Source organism: Vigna unguiculata, chromosome 7, assembly GCF_037176805.1.
Source record: "Vigna unguiculata cultivar grain cowpea cultivar isolate G323 ecotype 2 chromosome 7, ASM3717680v1, whole genome shotgun sequence".
Taxonomy (NCBI): Eukaryota; Viridiplantae; Streptophyta; class Magnoliopsida; order Fabales; family Fabaceae; genus Vigna; species Vigna unguiculata.
In genome coordinates, this window is record NC_140798.1 from 32,809,286 (window position 1) to 32,830,744 (window position 21,459).

At 29.9% G+C, this 21,459-nt stretch overlaps 2 protein-coding genes across 3 annotated transcripts; one reads left to right on the top strand and one right to left on the bottom strand.

The window, feature by feature from the left end:
• Window positions 1-1,861: 1,861 nt before the first annotated feature.
• Window positions 1,862-7,884, bottom strand: LOC114189808 (Polynucleotidyl transferase, ribonuclease H-like superfamily protein). Its single transcript, XM_028078506.2, has 11 exons — window positions 7,728-7,884; window positions 6,907-7,056; window positions 5,560-6,241; window positions 5,341-5,425; window positions 4,096-4,183; window positions 3,591-3,775; window positions 3,290-3,422; window positions 2,921-3,057; window positions 2,702-2,776; window positions 2,312-2,407; window positions 1,862-2,116 (listed from the first exon to the last, which is right to left on the bottom strand). Exons 2-11 carry the CDS (start codon window positions 7,052-7,054, stop codon window positions 2,033-2,035), a joined length of 1,713 nt encoding a protein of 570 aa, XP_027934307.2. The 5' UTR covers window positions 7,055-7,056; window positions 7,728-7,884; the 3' UTR covers window positions 1,862-2,032.
• Window positions 7,885-16,669: 8,785 nt separating this feature from the next.
• On the top strand, window positions 16,670-19,442 carry LOC114190643 (calmodulin-binding protein 60 B-like). Of its 2 annotated transcripts, none has more exons than XM_085675824.1 (8): window positions 16,670-16,995; window positions 17,076-17,142; window positions 17,314-17,360; window positions 17,503-18,002; window positions 18,091-18,251; window positions 18,360-18,560; window positions 18,647-18,815; window positions 18,904-19,442. In XM_085675824.1, exons 1-8 carry the CDS (start codon window positions 16,727-16,729, stop codon window positions 19,119-19,121), a joined length of 1,632 nt encoding a protein of 543 aa, XP_085531950.1. In that variant the 5' UTR covers window positions 16,670-16,726; the 3' UTR covers window positions 19,122-19,442. The 2 variants fall into 2 exon arrangements, with proteins under 2 accessions (XP_085531950.1, XP_027935404.2); XM_028079603.2 differs by having other exon boundaries at window positions 16,680-16,995; window positions 18,357-18,560.
• Window positions 19,443-21,459: the final 2,017 nt, after the last annotated feature.

The window sequence follows — 21,459 nt, forward strand, 5'->3', positions numbered from 1 at the left end:
AACAAAAAAAAAAAACATTTTGTAGTTCTAGAACTAAGTTTAAGTTTTGTCCGTTGAACACCATTGGAAGCAGGAAAGGCCATGCAACAAACAAACTTTTATATGAGAGAAATGTGGTATGACATTATAATATATTTGATATGGTGATTTATCACGTAATAGTGGAGTACGAGCTCTATTGATTAAATGACCAGAGTGCTTAATAGCATATGATAAAAAGCAAATAGACAATTGAGATTGAAAAATCAGTGCACATGTAACATTCAAAATATGTTGATATATGGGTTCAACAATATTATTTTGCTATGGTGTTTTCACACAATTAGTTTGACGAACAATCACTTTTATATTAAATAAATCAGTTATAAGGAACTCAAGGTCGTTGTCACTTCTTAATACTTTTAAATGAGTATTGAATTGATTTTCAATCATAATGATGAAATTTTGTAAATCCATATAAATTGAGAAACATCGTCTACAAGAGTTAAAAAATATTTATATCCTTCAACAAAAACATGGCTCAAAGAACCATAAACTTGCTACTTCTCAAACTACAAATTGAAAGTATCGAGTATTTTGAGACTTTTTCTTCAGTTGTTAAAATCATTATCATTCGGTTTATTTTCTCTTTAACACGTGTTACGAGATGGATTCTTCATCAATTAGATGTGAATAATGTTTTTTTTCATGGCGATTTTGACGAAAAAAATTACATGAATCCTCCTTTTTAGTCTTATTCTTCCTCATCTAGCACAAGCACAAGCTTGTAAAGATATGAAATCTTTACATGGACTAAAAGCATACTAGTAGACAATGGAACTCGAAACTGACTCAGACCGTAATTCAACTTGGTTATGTTCAAAGTATCGTTGATCTTATTTATTTGTTCACATGCATGGTAATTCTTTCACAACTTCATTAATATATGTTGATAACATTATGTTGGTTCGCAATAATCTTCAAGAAATTGAGCTTGTTAAAACTTCATAACTCATCTAGTATAAAAGATCTTGGTATTGTTCAATATTTCTTGGTTTTGAAATAAGTCGTTAATCTTCTATTATTGTTCTCAATCAACAAAAGATTTTTTTTTGTTCTAATCTCCTTTATGACAGTGGTGTCTACTATTTATCCAATGGGACCGTCTTGTTTTCTCTCTTACAATGAAGGGTTGTCGCTTTCGGATCCTGGTGAATATAGAAGATGGATTAAACCCAGTCATTTTGTTTCAAATCCGCGAGAACCTCATATGACAATAACTCTTCATATATTATGATATTTGAATGAATATGTGAATGTGAGGTACTTTAAAGATAATTTTAATATATTTTATATTATTTTCTGTTGAATATTAAAAACACAGTTGTATTTTGAAGATAACAAAGAATCCAAACTCAATTGGTCTTTTCCTATTCTTTCCGAGTGATAATCAAATTGTTATCGAAGTTTATCCTGATTCTGATTGGTCTGATGGGAGAACTTGTGTTGATTCAAGAAAATCCATTGTTGGTTATTGTGTCTTCATGCGAAATTCTTTAATCTTGTGGAAGTCTAAAAAACAGTTTACAAGTGTCTAGATCTTCTTTTTGGGCAAAATACAGAGCACTAGCTTCGTTTGTATGTGACCTTTAGTGGTTGCAATATTTATGTCAAGATTTGCATTCTAACATTTTTGAATCTTTTGTCGTCCATGGTGATAACAATTCTACAATTTACATAGTCAAAAATCTCACAAAGGATAAAGCATTAGTTTGGTTTGTCTTCAATTTTGATTGTATTGTAACTACATTATCAGTTATCACTTGTGATTACATCTATTATTTGGTTTTTCTATTCCTTTATATAGATGTAGATCTAGAAGTGTAAAAATGATCGGATTAATCTTCTTGGGTAAAAATGAAGTTTATAAACTGATATTTACAACAACAAAAAAAAGAAGGACAATATTCAATGAAATTAATGATCATAATGAAAGTTTCTTATTTTTCTACAGAAAGTTTCCCATATATACACAATGGATCTAAGTTCAGAACTAATGCTTGCTGGCCTCCATTTCAGTGTCTACAACTTTCGGTGTATGTTTCTTGGATTTCTTGCCGTTTTCCGTGCGGGATACCTATTTGACAGTTAAAAAACAGTATAAATCAATAATTATGCATGCGTTTTTTTTCTTCTTATGCATGGTTCTAAAAGCTTAGTTGGGTAAATCAAAATTGTGAAACTACTAAAGACAAAGAAAAGGCGAGAGAACAGAACAAAAATAGAGTTTGCAATAAAGGAAAATAGGCAGAAAAGAGGTATGATAACATACGATGAAAGACTTCCACTCGGGTTTCTCATGTCCATGACCAGGAAGATGGCGGAATATGTGAACAAGAACAACAGCGTCCAGAGCAGCATATTCCAACTGCACATGTAGAACAGCATTAACTGAAATAACTGGCTTCAAATGTATAGCAGTCGTTCATTGTTATCCTACACTTCTAAATTTCTTTTGAAACCATAAATCATATATACAGTACAATTTGAATCATTCAATTCACTATTGGAAAAACAAAATTTTGTTCAATAAATGTAGGTGGATTGCATACTAGGAATTATACAAAAACTTTCAAAGCCAATGTCACAAATGCATCTTCTGATAAGTTTTAAGAATATGGAGATCATTAATGGATAACAATGAATAAAGTGAAGCAATTACTTGATTTGGAGTTAATGGCCGTTGCTCCCAATTGCTGTTTCGTCTTGTCTTGTTTAAACTAGCTCCCAGTATTTTCTGATTTACCATTAACAACACTAGTTTCGTCAAAATAAGCTAACAGGAGAAAACCAAGGATTTTTATAACTATCCCTCTACAAATATAAGAAGTACTTTAAAGGAGACACGAAACACTAAAAGAGACATTCATACACACACTACCTCCGTAAGCCCAGCCAAACCACCCCGGAGTTCTTTAAAAATATTCTGGATATCCAGCAACATTTCATAGTTCTTGAAACACCTCAACTCTCCATACGAGTGAGCAAGTTGCCTTACATCGCATTGGAAATTATAGCCTGAAAAATACAAGCCGTTGGGCATGAATGGTTACTAGTTGAGATTTACAAAACAAAACCAATGCCTTGAGAATGTTCCTTTACAATTGAAATAATATAGTACTTATCAAAGCCCAAGAACAGTAGCACTCTCAATCAGGTTAAAGTAGTAATAATTCAAAGTTAAGAATCAATCTTGTCCACCAAAAATATTTGCTAATAGTTCAAAGACTAATGTTCAGAATTTTCATACCAAGTTTTAGAATTCTAGGTGACAGCAAAATGCGAGATAGGCAATCATCTAAAATGTCAGGTACTTCTTTGTGTAACTTTATCAGATCAAAGATAAAAACCATCTTTTCAGAAGCAATTTGCAAGATAGAAACCTGAAACATGGAAATTAAAAAAGAAAAGGAAAGGGGAGAATCATGCGTTCGGTTTCTGATCAGAAAATGTCACAGCTCTGAAGACTAAAACCCAGATATAATAATTTTCAAAGAATTTAAATAAACAAAGATAGATGGAAAAGCATTCAAAGCAGGAAGATCGTTTACCTTGTTTGGTTTGCTACCTTTTACATAATTTGGTTTCCATTCACAATCAAGACCTACAACTTTAAACCCCTCAATATGCCTTGTTGCATCAAACAAAGTTTCCGCTTCATCAACCCAAATGATGTTTTCAACCAATAACTCATCAAGACATAAATATCGCCCTTGCAGGTTACTTGTTTCTGGTACTGGAGCACATAAAACAGTTGTGTTCATCATTTGAGAATAAATAGAAGAAAATAGACACTTTTCATAACAATAAAGTTAATGAAGTAAAATGGTATCAACATCAAAGTAAGGATATTGATAACAAAGACTATAAAAAAATGATTTCAGGGATACAAGAAAAAGAATTTAAAATGACTGAATAAATTAAAAATGGAACTATTGAGGCAGAAGAAGAATGAGCAACCAACTATCTTAACGGTTACGGAATTTTTTGTATTATTTAGAATGCCATATTTTTCTTCGTTTACTAATTTACATTGCGCATATCAATTTGGCTTACCTTCGGTGTCCAAAAACCTCTCTAGGGAGTACCGATGACATAGTTCATCAACTTTCTCTGTGTAACCAGCTTCCATTGCCAAATAAACCTTTAAAAAGTAAAATTAAAATATTATACTGCTATACATATTTGAAAATTATGCTGGGGCTATAAGGCTAAAACTGCCAACAAAAACTAACACTCAACGAGTACTATTTTTTCAAAAAAAGTTAAATAAGAGAGTTATAGTACTTATTACATCTTTTCCATATAATGCAGAACCAGCGTATGACTGTTTTGTTTCTATACCTGTGTTCTGTATTCATTTTAAAAATGAAACTATCACAATTTCCGATTGAGAAACTGATGTATTAATAAGACATCCTAGACACTTCAGATTGTACAACCCCACCCAAAACTGGACATGATCGGCTCATGAAACCTCCCTATTTTGAATTTGACAACTTCACAGCCTTCCTGTAATTAGTATATCCACCCTAACCAATTCTACTAGCAAAGCGTCAGATGATACATAATAATCAAGCTAAAATTATGCTTAGGGTGCTTGTGCACTATGTATCTGATAAACAGGTTAGAGAGCTGAGAAAAAAACAACAACCACGTATTCTGGGAGGTGACTCCTAGTCATGTTACTTTAACCACCCATCAGTTTGTAACAAACAAATATGAGTGCACCACCTGAAAAGTCCCTTGTCTTAACTAGTGGATTCCATAGTTCAAATATCAACAGGCTAGCAGTGGTTTAGAAAGTCACAAATCTACTGAGAAATAATCTTACCTTTGCAAAATATATTTAAAGAATATATAGGTCATCAAATATATAATTTAGGAAATATACATGATCCTTATACGTATGTTTGCAGAACTGAGAACTCACATGGCCTAAATGGCCCATTACACAATAATAAAATGCTTGTTCAAGTTTTCATGAGGAATAAATCCAAATAAGAAGATATAAAACTTAATGGTAAAAAAGACACCTAAAGGTCGTCCAACAAGGACTGCAGAAAACACCATGCAACTAAAGCAGAAAAAGAAACAAATTGTCTAAGTGTCTTCGGTAAGAAACACAATCAACATAACAAAGGAATAGTAATTCAAGATCACAAGTGCATGAATAGAATGACAAAACTAATCAATAGTTTAAAAATTAAACATTAGCTATTTTACACAGGTTCTAGAAGTATATATCTATCTATGTACATATAGAATGGCGGTCAGTATCAAAGAGCGAATAAAACTAACCAAATATTCCATAAGGTGCATATCATTGTTTACTTTTGCCTCGGCAACATCCCAACATCCTTTTTCTGCTAATTTTTTTAGTGAGCTGCAAATCAACAAGTTATTTTGTTAAATAAAAATTAAAAAAACTTAAGGGGTTGCGAAATTGGATTCAAGATGCTTTGTACAAATAAAAACAACACTAAATCACCCCCATGTAAACCAGTACAAATCATTTACCTTTCCTTAGACCTTTTGAATACGTCTGGAAAATCCTGCTTTAGATTATTTGTCTTTATAATCTCATATGCATTCTTAAGCATGTTCCTCTTGGTGAACTCATTTACAAGTATGGATAACATTGGTTTCCCCATAAATGTTGCCCACCTCTCTGCCGCTTTGAATTGATTACTCTGTATCATATCAAGGAGAAAAGACTGGCCATAATGGTAGATAGAGAATTGCTCTATTAAAGTTACAGCTGTCATGTACCACTGGGATTTTACCAAAGTGACAATATACTCTTCAACCAGTTCTTTTCCTGAGCCACAACTTAAATCATGTTTTTCCTTAAGTTGGCACATTGCTTTCTCAATATTAGTTAGTTGTATATCAAAAATCTCGACTAGCTTCATGACTATCTTTTCATCTTGAAAGATCTGGCCCCTCATAACATCTACAAGTAGATGGGCTACCAAGTCTTTCACCTCCAATGAGTTTTCTGTAGTGGTTGATCTTTTTAGGAATCGGCGAAGAGCAGATACAATCATATGAGTAAATCCTTGACTATGATCTTCAAATAATGGAGACACATACATGCAATGAACAATAAAAGTTGCTGGTCCAGGTTTTGGATCATTATGGAGAACAAGATGTATTTGATTTTGAAGGGCTCTGAATTTTGCAGTTGCCTTACACGTACCTATGCAATGGCATTTAAAAAGAAACAACAATGAATAGCAAGAAGGATAAACCAACACTGAGTCCTACACAAACTTCAATGATCATTTAGCATTTATTATATGTTAAAATTAGTGTTGGTGGCAAACATGCTGACCATGAAAATAGATAAAGGTGAACCATTTACAACACAATAAATAAGGTATACAGGGATGTCAAGGCTTTTGGGGTTGAGAAATGCTAATAACACACTCGTTTGAACACATTCTCTTTTTTTGGTTGAAATTTACGAAAAATCAATGATATTTGACTTCCACATCATATTTAATTAATTTTCCCCTGATTTTAAAGTTTTTAATAAATTTCAATCTATTAAAAAAATGTGTTTCCTAGCACTCCTCTTTGCTGTTTCCACATTTGCAATTGTGACCACATCAGCTGCATTTGCCAACAATTTTTTCACAACACCGCAAATTGCCAAAAAACCGCAACCACCACAACAGTAATTTAAAACCTTGACAATAGCATTGATATCCAGTCTGTCTGGGCACGAGGCTAACTTAAAGAAAAACAAACTACTAAAAAGGTTTAATTAACTGAACCATTTTAACAAACACTTAGCATTCATCATCCTATTATCTCGTTTCAGACAACAATTACTAGCCTTGGAAGGAAAAGAAATCATACCGTAATAATAATATTCTTTCAGCAAAAACATAAATACCACGGGAGAGACATGCGTTAAATCATAAAAAGCATGTGTACGCAAGGTCCAAGTTTGACTAGCATTGTCCTTGGTGTTGCATGTCTTTGCTACGTTCTCCTCCAAACCCATAACTGGTAAAAGGTACAATTAGAGCATCAATGCCTTAGATAACCCTCCGAAAAACAAAATTTAAGGGTATGTACCTCAACACTCTAAACTCCATATCATAAATAGAATATAGCATCTCATATATCTAATCTAAAGTTTGCTTTGAAATGAATGACTACTCCACTTAAGCAACAACTACACTAGAATACATAACCAAACTGAAACCAGCATTCTTCCTATATTTACACACATGCAACGATATTGTACAATTGATTCCACAATAGCATGTGGGTGACTCAAATAGGTCATTTTTTGCTGCAATAATTTAAAACATGAAAATATAAAAGAGAAACAAAAAAAAGTAGGAGTACCAATTATCTCTCAGTTCACTTCTATTTTTCGAAATTCAGAGGTTCTGATAATTATGCGGAATTGATTTGATTACAGAAAATCTTAGACTCTTAACCCACATCGTGTTTCATCGTCTTCGGATACGAGTTCAGAGAAGAAACATAAAAAAAAAGAAATTAAAAAGAAAGTTCTTTACTGTTGCTTTTCTTTCTTTTATTTTAAATATTACAAGGAAAAGAACATGCAGCGGAAACAAAGGAGACTAAGCTTTGAAGAAACAATAAATGAAAGAAGAAAAAAAAAACAGAACAGTGGAATAAGAGAAGAAGGAGAACAAACTCACCCACTGCAATTGAAACCAATTCGATAAGAAAAAACTGCAGACTGTAGGGTTATGAAGCTCTGTATTTCTTCTGCAGCACAGAATGTGTGACTCTGTCTATACATTCATAAATAAATACCCACACACACATATATATGATTAATTTATCATGATATGAACAAAAAGATTAACGAAGGAAGACGGGGTAATTATTTTAAATAAAATATTAATCTTTGACAAGATTCTAATAATAAAAAAAAATAGTAATACCTTCTCAGTTTAACTTGGGGATCATGTAACCTTTTTCTTTTGTTCAAAATGTAAAAAGATAAAAAAAATAAAAATAAATTGATTTCATTGGACCCACAAGATTTTTTTCCATAAAAGGCAAACGGTAAATTAACCTTTTTAAAAAACGGCCGGCACCTTATTTCTTTATCAACATCTTAAAAAAATAATTCAGATATTCATAAAGAAATTTATTTCTCATCGATGAAAAGTTATACAATTCAATTTCGCGTAAAATTTTAAAAATTAAAAATATACTTAATCCTACTAAAACTATCTAATATATGTTATATTTTCTTAAAAAATATAATGACCAAAGATGACAACAGAACGGTCGTGACGGAACGAATCTCACTATCTCATATTCATTTACATAGATAAAATTTATCTATATTCTTATACCCAAATTCAACGGCTATATATTTGTACTCGCACATTTTACTATTTTAAGATTAATTAATTACCTTTTATAAAACAATAAAAAATTAATATTATCAAATATTAAGATGAAGGTTGTTTATTTGATATCAAATGTTTAGAAATAAATTATAATTTAATATATTTTAAATTACAATATCAAATAAAATCTCATGAAAACTAAAATATTTATTAAATTTTACAAACATTAATGAAACCTAGTTGATAAAATTTAAAAATATTTTAAAAAATATATAAAAGAAAAATAAACATTCAAATTAAAATATATTTTGAATGTATGTTTAATTACTTATATTAAATTTGAATGAATCTCTTTTTTATACACTGCTAAAAGTCAGTTATAATACATCACTTAATTAAAATAGCGCAAACAACAAAGATTAAACTAATAATAATAAAATTTTAAATTAAAATAGCGCAAACAACAAAGATTAAACTAATAATAATAAAATTTTAAGGTAGAAGTTGTATCTTTCGAATTCAATATATGTTGAATGGTGATGAAAAAATCATGACAGTTTCATTAAAATTTTATATTACAGTAAATAAAATTTATTTATACAATTATAGTGATAAAATTACACTATGATAATGAGTTAGAAAAAAAATTATATAAAATCAAAATAGTATTCTACATAATAAAAATAAACAACAAATAAAAATATTAAAATATTATCAAATGTGTGTCTTATAAACAATTTGAGAGTCTACTTAATGAAATTGCACAAAGGAAAATAAATATATAATTAAAGGTAAAATAAGATAAAAATACCTTATAGATCTAAAAAAAATTTTCAACTATGAACACAGTCAAAGGTTGAGAAATAACGAAAATCGTTTTAGCAAAATAAAAGAGTTGTTCAAATGAAACAAAAATGAATAATAATAATAATAGTAGAGTAAAGAAGACAAACATTTTATATTAAATAGTAAATGAAAGATTTATACTATTGAACACTTAAATTGACAGTATTAAACATTTTAATGTGAATGAAAAATATAATATACAATAAAGAAAAATATTAAAAATATATATAAATACTCAAATGTGAGACATAAAAAATATTTAATTGATATACATCAATTGAACATAAAATATATTGGAGATGTGAATGAATTTCATGAAAAAACCAACAATTAGAAGAAATAAAAAATAGAAAATATGTAATAATATATATAATTAAAATGCGGATGGAGATATGGATGAGCCGGGTATTATGACTAGTATGGGGACGGGAACGAGACAGGTATGTAAATTCTCATTCTCATTCCCATCCCCATGCCCCATACCCAATAAGTCAGGGATTATCCATCCTCATACGTATACCCAGTCAATGCGAGGATTCCCCTTCAAAACGAGGACGGGTTCGGACAATATCCACAGGGACAAGTTTATTTGTCATCCATAATAATGACAAGGGATTTCTTTTTGGCACAAATAATTAATAAATAATATTTTTTTTATATAAAATGGGTTAAAATTTACTCAGGGGTTAAGTATTTTTTTAATCTCTCGACTTTGATGTCAAATTGAAGTTCATCATTATCTCAAACTTTAATACACTTTTGTTTTCAAACTTTAAAAATAAATAAAAATAATTTTTTAACCCAAATAGATTAAGTTGTTTGTTATGTGTCAAAATCATTAACAACTTTAATGTTAGATGAAAAATGTATATCACACATCAACAAAATTAAACAATTTTGGGTTAAAAATACTATATTAATTAATTTCTAAAATTTGAGAACCAAAATACTGTAAAATTTGTTATATGATCGAATTTAAATTTTACATTAAAATTCATAAATTAAAAACATATCTAACCCGTGTTTATTTAAATACGGGTACATTCTATGTATATATACATAAAAAAAAGTTCAATAAAAATTAATTTTATGTTAACTTTTTATGAAATTTAGTTTGATATTTAACACAAATAAACACTAGATGAAAAATCAGTTCCCTTTTGTTTAAAACAAACCAAAAAATTATACCATATTTTGATATACTTTTATTTTTAATTTATTGTCTTAAAGTAAAAGTTATCCGTTTACATTATTTCTGGTCCATGTTATTTCTTTAGAAAAACTTATGATTTTATTTATGTTTTAGTTAAAAAAATTAAATTAAATTTAGCATTATTTTAAAATAATTCCAATAATAAATTAGGCAAGCTAAAATAAAAACTGTAAATATATTTTAAAAATGGTCCCAAATGTAACCTAAAATTAAAATTTATTCATATTCATAAATTTGATTCTGTTAAGTTTTTAAACAATGAATTTATTTTCTCCCACTTAAATAACATTATCGGACATTGGACGTAACAATAAGCGATCCACTAACACATATGACTGGTTGCCAATATTAATTTTGTGAAGTAAATTAAGTGCATGTTTGATTTTGCTTTGGAATATCAAAAATCAATTCATAAAATTAATTCATGTTAATAAATTGTTAGTTTAAATATATATTTGGTCAACATTTTCATTGTTTTTTATTTAATTTGATCCTAATTTTTGTTGTGTTTAATTAGGTCATCATTCATTGTCAAAATTTGGTTTATATGGTCTTATTCACTAACGATGTTTAAATATTTCACAGTTACATGTAACGTGTCAGCTCCTGTTTTTTTTTTATCAAAATTTTTTAATTTTTTCAAATTTTTTTAATTTCAAAAAAATTGTTCATGTGTCAAACAGTTGTACCACGTGTCACGTGTCAATTTGTGGTTGTGTTATTTTTTTTTTGTTCAATTTAGTCTCTATATTCGTTGTTTTTGTTCAATTTAGTCATAAATTTTGTTAAAATAAATCAATTTTATCGTTTCTTTCAAATTGACACCAAATTTAATATCTTTTATATAAATCATATTAATACTTTTTCAAAATTTGACATTTTTATTATTTATTTTTTAAATTTTAATAATAAATTATTAAATTTAATTATGAATTAAATAAAATTCTTATATTTAATAGAATATAATTATTTAAAATATGATAAGAATATAATTATTAATTTTTTTTCTAATATTTATGTTCTAAAATATTTTTAAAACTGATATTTAAAAAAAAATATTCAAAATATTTTAGAAAAGTAATATTTGTAACATTAACATTTAAATATAAAATATTTTAAATTTTAATATCTAAATTGTTCCATTTTAATAAAAAATGGGTCTAAACTAAACAAAAATAATGAATATAGAAACTGAATTGAAGAAAAATTAATGAATATTGAGACTAAATTGAACGACAAAAATAATACAACCCTGACATGCGACAGTAACATTAACATATGACACAACTATTGACATGCAGACAATTTTTTTGAAATTAAAAAAGTCTTAAATTTCTTTTTAAAAATAATAAAAATAATTTAAAAAAAAAAGGAACTAACACATATGATTCAAAAACGTGAACTATTTAAATACCGTTAATCAAAAGAATCAAATTGACTAAAATTTGATAAAAATGGAGACTTAATTAAACATAAAACGAAAATAATGACCAAATTAAATAAAAATAACAGAAATAAAGACCAAATATATATTTAAGTCTAAATTGTTTAAAGTCACTCAAAATCAATTTTTAAAATTAATTATAGATAAAAAATTCATATTAAAGAAAAATAATTCTTCCTAATTTCTCCATTAACCAAAATTGATTTTTCAATATCAATAGAACTATTTTTCTCAAAATATTTTCAAACACACTTTAATTTTTGTTTTTCAACAGGTGTCTACTTTTTGCTATCGTAGGTGCCATTTTTCTTCCTCTTCATCTTTCCTCTCTACTCCACACAACGACCATCGTTTTCATCTTCTTCGCACAACAACCCCCATACGCGTCGTCGTTCCCATCATTCTTCAATTTCACTCTAGATTTTAATTACTTTCGTTTTCAAAAGAAAGAGTAACTGACCTTCAGGATTTAATTACATAAAAGTTTTTATGGGTTATTTATTTCATATGTTCCTCCACCCACAACTCACCCAAAGAGAAGAAATTAAAAAAAGGAAGGGACATCGGAAGAGAGAGAATTATTGAAGTTTTTTTTTTAGCTTTCTATATTCTTCATCCAATTTGTTTTTTTACTTCATAATTGATAACAATCTGAATCTTTTTTTAGCTTATTTATCCCTACTCTTTTACAGTGACAAAACAATTTGACTTTTTATTTTTTCTGTTTTTTAAAGATTCTACCTTTGCCCCTTTTATTGCACAACCTCTTTCCTTTTTTATGGTTTGATTGAGAAGATAATCCCAACTGGTTATCTCTACTTTCTTTGGGGGGCTTTTCTTCTCTGGGTTCATGAATTTGGATTTTTCTTTTTTTTTTTGGAAAGTTCAAGCGTATCTTTCTTTTGAAAGTAAAAGTAATTAAATCATGAAGTGAAAGTGGACTTGGAGAATGACGGAGGGAATGGAGGTTGCTCTGTGGAGAAGATGAGAATGGTGTTTACTATGTGGAGTGGAGGGGAAGACGGAGAGGGAAGAAAAAGAGAACCTACGACAGAAAAAAAGTACACATTTTTTTGAAATTTGTTAATGTAAGTTACAAAAATAAATTTTGCTACGCCAAACAAAATTTAACGTGGTTGAATGGAAGAAACTAAATTTATTGTTTTAAGTTAAAAAATAAGTTTAAATACCTTTTTGTCCTCATTTTCGTAGTGTTTGTTGCGAATGGTCCTCATTTTCATATAATGTTTAAAATGGTCATCATCTTTACCGAATGTTTAGAATGATCCTCATTTTCGCAATTTATGTTTTATTTGGTCATTTTCTGTAACGCCGTTTAAATCATTAACGGAGCATTGTATATGTGGCACGATTTGTACTAGGGTGTATTACGTGTACTGTACAGGTGGCTTAATTAGATATTTGGGGATAAATAAGTGAGTTAGAGTTTTGGTAGGGAATGTTTGTACAGGTTGCTTAATTAGATATTTGGGGATAAATAAGTGAGTTAGAGTTTTGGTAGGGAATGTTTGTACAGGTGGCTTAATTAGATATTTGGGGATAAATAAGTGAGTTAGAGTTTTGGTAGGGAATGTTTGGGCAGTTGGTGAGTTTTGACAATCTTGTTCCTTCATTCACAATTAGTATTGCTGCAATCTTCTTCTTCCTGCAATTTCATCTGTAATTTCATCATAAACTGTTGAGATGGTTCTTCTAGTGTTGGTAGTGGTGTTGCTTGACCCTAACCCACGAGCAAACACAACCCAGAAAACCCTGAACCCACTTACCTCGTTGATGATGATTAACTAAAATTGAAATGAAGAATGCAACTGCAATCCAATGATGAAATGACAAGTATTAGCTGCTTCATCTGCAAATCTGTACTCAAGAAAGACGAAGATAAAGAATTTTTCCTAATTGCAAAATTTCCCCTAAATTAAAAAATTAACTTTAATCAGCCACCTGTTTAGTACACGTAACACACCCTAATACAAATCGTGTCACCTGTACAATGTTCCGTTAATGATTTAAACGGCGTAACAGAAAAGGACCAAATAAAACACGAATTGCGAAAATGAGGACCATTCTAAACATTCGGTAAAAATTAGAACCAATCTAAACATTATGTGAAAATGAGGACCATCCGCAACAAACACTACGAAAATGAAGACCAAAAAGATATTTAAGCCTAAAAAATAAAACAGAATCAAAAAGTAGGAATTAAGTTCAAAATTACATTATAATCGAAGGATAAAAATATATTTAATAATTTTAAAAAATATATGTTAAGTGGAGACTATATAAAACTTACATTACTAAAAATATATTATATTATTAACAGAATTTATCATCTTCGGCAAAATAATATTTATCGATGAAAAATCACTTATTATATATTAATCACATTAATTATGATATTATATTATGTTAAATCTAAAAGAAATAAATTCATCAAGAACATTGATATCATTCTCAACTTAATGTAATTAATATATATATATATATATATATATATATATATATATATATATATATATATATATATATATATAAAAGACTTTTATTATTTTTATTGAAAATATTTTGGATAACAGAAATTATAATAGCTGTGATAACTGAGTTATTATGATAATTTAGACAATAATATATTTTCAACTTGAGGATATTAAAATATTCGCATATATTTATTTAACATTTCTAGAATTTAAAAAGTAGACTTTTTAATTCAACCTTACTTGATCAATTAGTAAATAAGATCTACACTTATTTGTATAAAATATATTAAAATTCAAATAAAGAAAACATGTATTTAAAATTAGATATTAATATATATGAAAAAAACTGTCATCATCTTTTTTTCCTTTGTCTTGTTTTCTAGCAAAATCAAATAAAAACAAACAAAACCTACCATAAATCGAGACATGAATAAACCAGGTATAACCCATGAATTACAAATCTACATATGCCAGCACTATTCCACACACTTAAATATATCTAAGGAACAAATAAAATAATCCCCACACATTCTTAAATTAACCATATAACTTCTAATTTCATAATACGAAAAGATAATAATTAATATGATGGGAGAATTATATTACTCCATTTAAAAAAACCAAACCATAAGAACTTAATTAAAAAATATAAAAATTTGAAATACTTAATGAGTAAAAGATTTAATAAAAAATAGTTAAAAATATTCAAAATTTTTTAATTAAGCTTTTATTTTACTAAATATTCAATTTAATGTTTCTACTCCTTGAGGTAATAAGAATTTGAGATCAAAGTTATGGCCCCACTTAACTGTTTTTTGAGAATGGCGATATCACCATGAAAAAAAAGAAGAAGAAAGAAAAACTCGCACCACACTTTGCAATGGCGAGGAAAATTTCAAGATTTTGTTTTTTCTCAGTAAAAAACGACATATAATGAAAGAATTATATATATCACCGATTGAAATATATATAGAATTATCATCACCACCTTCACTAGACCTTCCCCTACGGTAGTTAAGTATGAAAAATGAATTTTTATTTTCCTGAAAATAATAATAAAATATTTTATATTGTTTTTGAATGATATAATTTTAAAAAATAGTTAATTTATTTGAAAATTTTAAAATTATTTGAAGTAAAATGGATATTTGGTCAAGTGAATTAAAAAAAGAATATTAAAATTTAAGAATTTTAAAAAATATTTCAAATAACTAAATATAATTTAAAGTTTAGCTAAAATAAAAATAGAAAATTAAAATTTCAAAATCGACCACTCCCTCCTTATACATATTAAAAAAAATCAAACTATTAAATATTATTTGAATATTTAAATTTGATTAATATTATTTTATAAGTTTGAATTTTAAAATAAAGCTTTATATTAAAAGAAAAATTCAATTATATGTGTTAATTTTTTAGTTATAAATAATTTAAATATCATATATATATATATATATATATATATATATATATATATATATATATTTTTTTAAATTATTGAAATGGCTGATAAAAATACAGGGTTAGGGTTTTTGAACATGGAAGTTCATACAAATTTCCCATCTCAGACAGGAACTTTCTGTGAAATAGTTCCGGTAATTATGGTCACTAGTTACCTGCTTCCAACACCTTCAACCGTATTTTCCTTCCACGTTGCCTCTTGACTTATAACATCCAGTTCTAGACTCGTTGAAATTGACTATATCAACCAACCACCGCCCAGCGCAAGCGTTTTTCTTTTCTAATATAAAATAACTTCATTCATCTCTAAAGCTATTTCTTTGACTCCTTTTTTTCCAACCCATTAAAAAAAATGGAGAGTTTTCAGAATTATACATACTCCATTCCATAGGTAGAGATTTATGCATCGGCTTCATAGTTCTCAGTACAAGTGCGGCTGCGTGTGTTTTATTCCGCGTTGTTCAGTGTTTCCTTTGTTAGCGCGTAGTTGGAGAAAAACATTGTCATTAGTCTCCTTAGTAACGGGTTTCACCAACCTTAAAAGCGCGTTTGCATGTTCTTTGGTCCTGTCGTATGATCGTACACAAATTACGATTTCACAGTAATCATTGTCTATATCCATCACTTTCTAGTTCCCAAGGCGTAAGTTAGCCACACAATGGTTTTTGGAAGGTCTAGGTCTTCTAAAACGACGCGGATAGTTAGTATTTATTTTGATTTCAACAACAAAGAATGGTTATAATGGTTCCTTTCTATTGTTAAAATAAACTGATATATAGTCGCTTTTATGTTTTCAATGTTTCATAAGTGTCCAAAAATGTTTGTTCTTTTGGTTGATAAAAGACAAAAATAGTTTATACTAAATGCTTCTTAAATGTCTCTTTACGCATGTCTAGTTTGCGCACTGCTTAACGAGCCTTCCTTACATCTTCCTCACATTTATATATATGCCATTAAGGCTTTATATTTTCTCCTCTTACCTCTTACCACTTACTTTGCGTTATATATCATTTCAAATCCTTGGATGGTATCAAATAATAAGCAGACTTTCGAGGGGAATGAAAGTGGTGAGCGCAGAGGTAATAGAATTCCAGTTATGCAATCTACACAGAGACATAATGATCCAAAACAAACACCTCTTAGGTACTTGCTATTTGTTCTAACACTTGTTATGGTGCCACTTGATGCAAACTCTAATTTTTTCTGTTGTGTTGTGGCCTTAGAAATGTGACAAAAGGGGTGTGGACCAAGGACTACGAGTTGTACTTTGAACATTTTTTTCGCAAAGTGGTAAGAAATTAACGAGTCTCTTATACTGTGATGTAAATGCGTACTGTTTCTAACTATTTCCGGTTGCTAAATTGCGTCTCCTTCTTCTCGTCTTGGTTCAGTACCAAGTATTTGAATATGCACGTTTTTTTTTAACCTTTCACTGATGTGTATTTTAAATGTACGAGGTAGGTACGCGAGGAGGTGGAACGTAGAATCCAAGATTACTTACCTGCAAGGCTCGTTTCTCTAGCTCAATTGTGTTCATCAGAAATAATTGTTTATTACGTGGTTATAGTTGTCTTTCTTACTAAATCTGGAACATATATTCCTTACCTGTTCAATGTTTAATATGTGATATTGTTTTCAAATTTGTTACAGGGCATGGTTTGATGAGATTGGCGGTGATAGGTCCAGAGCATCGCCCTTTGAGTTGCGTTTCACTAATAAATTGCCTGATATAATTTTTACCCACTCTAACGTGATATCGGAGGATAAAACACCCATTCAAATTGCTCTCTTTGATATCAGAGACCAGTCAGTGGTTAATGTTGGTCCCCTTTCCTCTTTAAAGGTAGAAATCTGTGCTCTCAATGGCGAGTTCGGTTTCAACGGAAGTGAGGATTGGACTGAAGGTGAATTCAATGTCAATATCTTGCGTGAGAGAGATGGCCGAAGACCGTTGTTGAATGGAGATAGAGTTATAACATTGAAAAACGGCGTAGGTTGTATTAATAAGGTTATGTTCACGGATAATTCGAGGTGGATACGGAGCAGAAAGTTTAGGTTGGGAGCCAAAGTTATCCAAACAGCTTCTATTGAAGCTAACGTTAGGGAAGGTAGAAGCGAACCTTTTGTGGTCAAAGATTACAGAGGAGAATGTAAGTATTCTTTTCACGTCGTGTCTATTGTTTTTGTCTTTGTCTATTAGGGAAACTATTGCAATGAACTGAAATTTTGTCGTTTCAGCGTACAAGAAACACCACCCTCCTTCCCTGAACGATGATGTTTGGCGATTAGAGCAAATTGCCAAAGATGGGAAAATTCACGAGAGGTTGTCCCTCCATGGAATTCACACAGTGAAGGACCTCTTGCGGTTATACACAACAAATCCATCTTCATTACTTGAGGTGAAATTCCGTTTTCCTTTTCTTTTAACCCTCCATGTAAATAATTATTGAGATTCATACATAGAATACGCATATTCATGCTGATTTATTGGTCTGGATATGTAGAAGGTTGGCAACATTCCAAAGAGATCATGGATGTCAATTATTGAACATGTCAAGACTTGTGTGATAGATGACGACGAGACTTTCGTATACCACACAGCAGAACAATCGACTAGCTTGATTTTCAATTCCATCTATGTCCTTGTGGGTGTGAGTTTTGATGGGAAAAATTATGTATCCCCTGATACTCTTACCTCCGATGAGAAGGTAAACACTTCTGCACAAATTTCAGGATTTTTGTTGTATTTATACCTGTGGGTTAGAAGTGATTGGATCCTTTCTTCCAATGGCAGCGTGTTGTGGAAATACTGAAGCACCACGCTTACCAAAATATGGATAATCTCAAATCAATTCACAAGACACCATTGAGTTGCTTAAGACCATTGGAATGTGTAGGAATGGGACAGTCTGATGCTACAGAGCAAGGTCTTCAACGGTTAAATATCTCTACACAACAAGAAGGTATACCATTTGATTTTACGTTAGTATTTGATCTGCTTACATTGTTTCAGGCGTCTTATTAGTATGCTTTTAACCTTTTCTTTTGCAGATCATCAAGGAACATGGGCTGGTCATGATTACCCGTATGCCTCAACTTCATATAGGGATGAAGGCGTTCATGATCACAATATGTTGTACTCTGATCCAAATTCAGTGCCAGACATAACAGACATGCCACTCAACAATCCTTATGTCATCAATTCACACACAAAGGAATTTCTCTTTGGATTGTGTGTTGAAGAGGATGGTTGGGTCTCTTTTGGATAACATTTGCAACTTGTGCAAGGAGGTTATTCAACCAAGCAGATCAAATCACAAACTCTGTTGTCGTCCTCCCTGTAAAACATGGGGGCAACAAAATGGCTTTAACTTTGCTCCTTGCGGTGGAACAAATTCTGTCACCGTCATTTCTTCAGTTCTAGTGTTATTATGTCAAGCAGTAGAAAACCAAGATTCAAATTGTACTCAATTGACTCATGTCAGACAAAAGGGTGGCAGCAACCAAAAAGAATGTGAAGCTTTAGAATTATGAAACTTATACTATGTAGTCTCTGGTTGGTTTCCTTACACAAAATGTGTCTATATTTATGTTTATGTTTGTGGTAGTTACTAGACTTGATTGCGAGTGCAGTGAAGTTCTCAAGATGGGTCCTCGCTCTCCCACAGTATAACAAGTCACATGTACAATTTGTGGTAAAATTAATTTCGTACGCGAAGGTGAAAGGTCCAATTACCCAATCATCAACTTAGAACTTATCCTATTGCTTTTTCTTATTAAAAAACAAAGAATGTAAATAGGGTCCTGTGAGGAATAGGTCTACTTAAAAGTAAATATGATAGGTATTGCACGGTACAATTGATGGACAATAAATAACCTCAACTCTGCTTATCTCGTACATTTTCGTTGCGTGCTTCCTATGGTGCTGATTTAAAGATGGGGATCATTGAAAATCTGATACGTGGCACACAAACTTCACGCGTTCGCGTATTTTATTTTTAAAAAAAATTCATAGCATGTACCTTAGAACATTTGCGAAAATTATGATGGGATGTAAAATTATGAAGTTTAAAGATATCATCTCTTTCGATCCCAAGTCTTTTAAGTGACCTCATTTAAGGATTAGAGAAGTTTTGGTTATCACAGACGATATTAATGTTTTTATTTCAAATCTATCAAGTGACATAGTTACGATAGGTCAATCACGGTATCAAGATATTATGTATATTGGAATCTAAAATATTTGTCAATATTTTGTATTTGAAAGGCATCTCGAACACCATTAGGTATATAAAACATAATGTATATTTAAAAAAAATTGTTCTAAAATATATTTCATACAAAAGGTAAAATATCAGTTTAAAAGTTATGGGATAGTACTTAAAAATTACAGGATTGCAAGAAAAAAAAGAGACAATCAATAATAAAATATGAAATGAGTCGAGTTTGATTTGTTTGGGCAAGTGTGTTTTTGTGGTCATAAATAATCAAATAGTATTTCGGGTGGTTCTTCTTACAGCTCCCTATTTTTCTTCCCGCATTTCCATAAAAGTGGTACTCCTCAAATTATGCCTCTGAAAAATATAATAAAAATTCCTTCACATTTTTATTTTTAATATTTTTCACATTGGCTATTCTGATGGTGTTTTTAGATCAAAAATGCCTTCCGTAATAAGCAATGCAAAAAAAAAAAAATAGGATTAATGTTCCGAAAGATATTTTTGGATCCAAAATTACTTTCAGAGCACTTGTTTCAGATTTGTTTTTTTATATTTTGCCGGAATACAAAAAAACATTTATGGAATGTATTTCCATATCCATAAATGACTTTCGAAATATTTGTTTCGAAAACTTTTTATTTTTACTTTGAAGGATATTTTCAGGTTTAAACTATATTTTTGAATTTGGAAATCCCTTCCGGAACAACCATTCAAGAATATAAACAAATTTGCATAACAAGCATTTCAGAAGACATTTTCAAATCTGGAAATAATTTTCGGAATACTTGTTCATAATTTTTTTATATTTCTGATAAAAAAATATCTCTTGAAACACCTAATCTGAAAAATGAAAATGAAAGTGTTTTCGTGTGGTCATTCCCAATGCTTTTGTTTATCTTGTACTTGTTTTTAAATTGTCGTACAATCACAACTTTCATATATTAAAACCTTACAAACTCCAACCAGACCACATAAAAGATGTAAACAAAGTGCAAAAAAGCAATATGATGGAAACTTTGGTTTTGTTTCAAAACAAAGATTAGGGAACTATTAACTCACATTGACCAATTTAGAAAGCATAGACAAATAACCACACTCATGCTTTCCATCTTGAATAAGACAAATCCTTTCGTAGGCTTCCCTGAAAGCATTCTTCCAAATATATAGAGACAAGTTACTTTGTTCTTCATCACATGAGCCAGAAACGCATACTTAATCGTTCCCATAATGTTTACATAACTCAATTTTTTGTACAACACATCTTAAAAGCAATACAAACATGATGGACAAAGCATTTATATACATACATAGTGTTCCTATTTCCCAATAATAACTTGTAAATGAATACCATGCACTACCCCCTTTAATTTTAGAGAATCTTAGCGAC

Bases quoted from the DNA above. Each gene is read 5' to 3' on its own strand.
- LOC114189808 (XM_028078506.2), bottom strand. From the start codon at position 7,054: ATGGGTTTGGAGGAGAACGTAGCAAAGACATGCAACACCAAGGACAAT. The intron at 3,776-4,095 runs GTAAGCCAAATT...TATGTGCTCCAG, and splicing joins GAGGTTTTTGGACACCGAAG to TACCAGAAACAAGTAACCTG. The intron at 2,117-2,311 runs GTATGTTATCAT...ACTGTCAAATAG, and splicing joins CCGAGTGGAAGTCTTTCATC to GTATCCCGCACGGAAAACGG.
- LOC114190643 (XM_028079603.2), top strand. From the start codon at position 16,727: ATGTCTCTTTACGCATGTCTAGTTTGCGCACTGCTTAACGAGCCTTCC. The intron at 18,003-18,090 runs GTAAGTATTCTT...TTGTCGTTTCAG, and splicing joins CAAAGATTACAGAGGAGAAT to CGTACAAGAAACACCACCCT. The intron at 18,561-18,646 runs GTAAACACTTCT...TTCCAATGGCAG, and splicing joins CTCTTACCTCCGATGAGAAG to CGTGTTGTGGAAATACTGAA.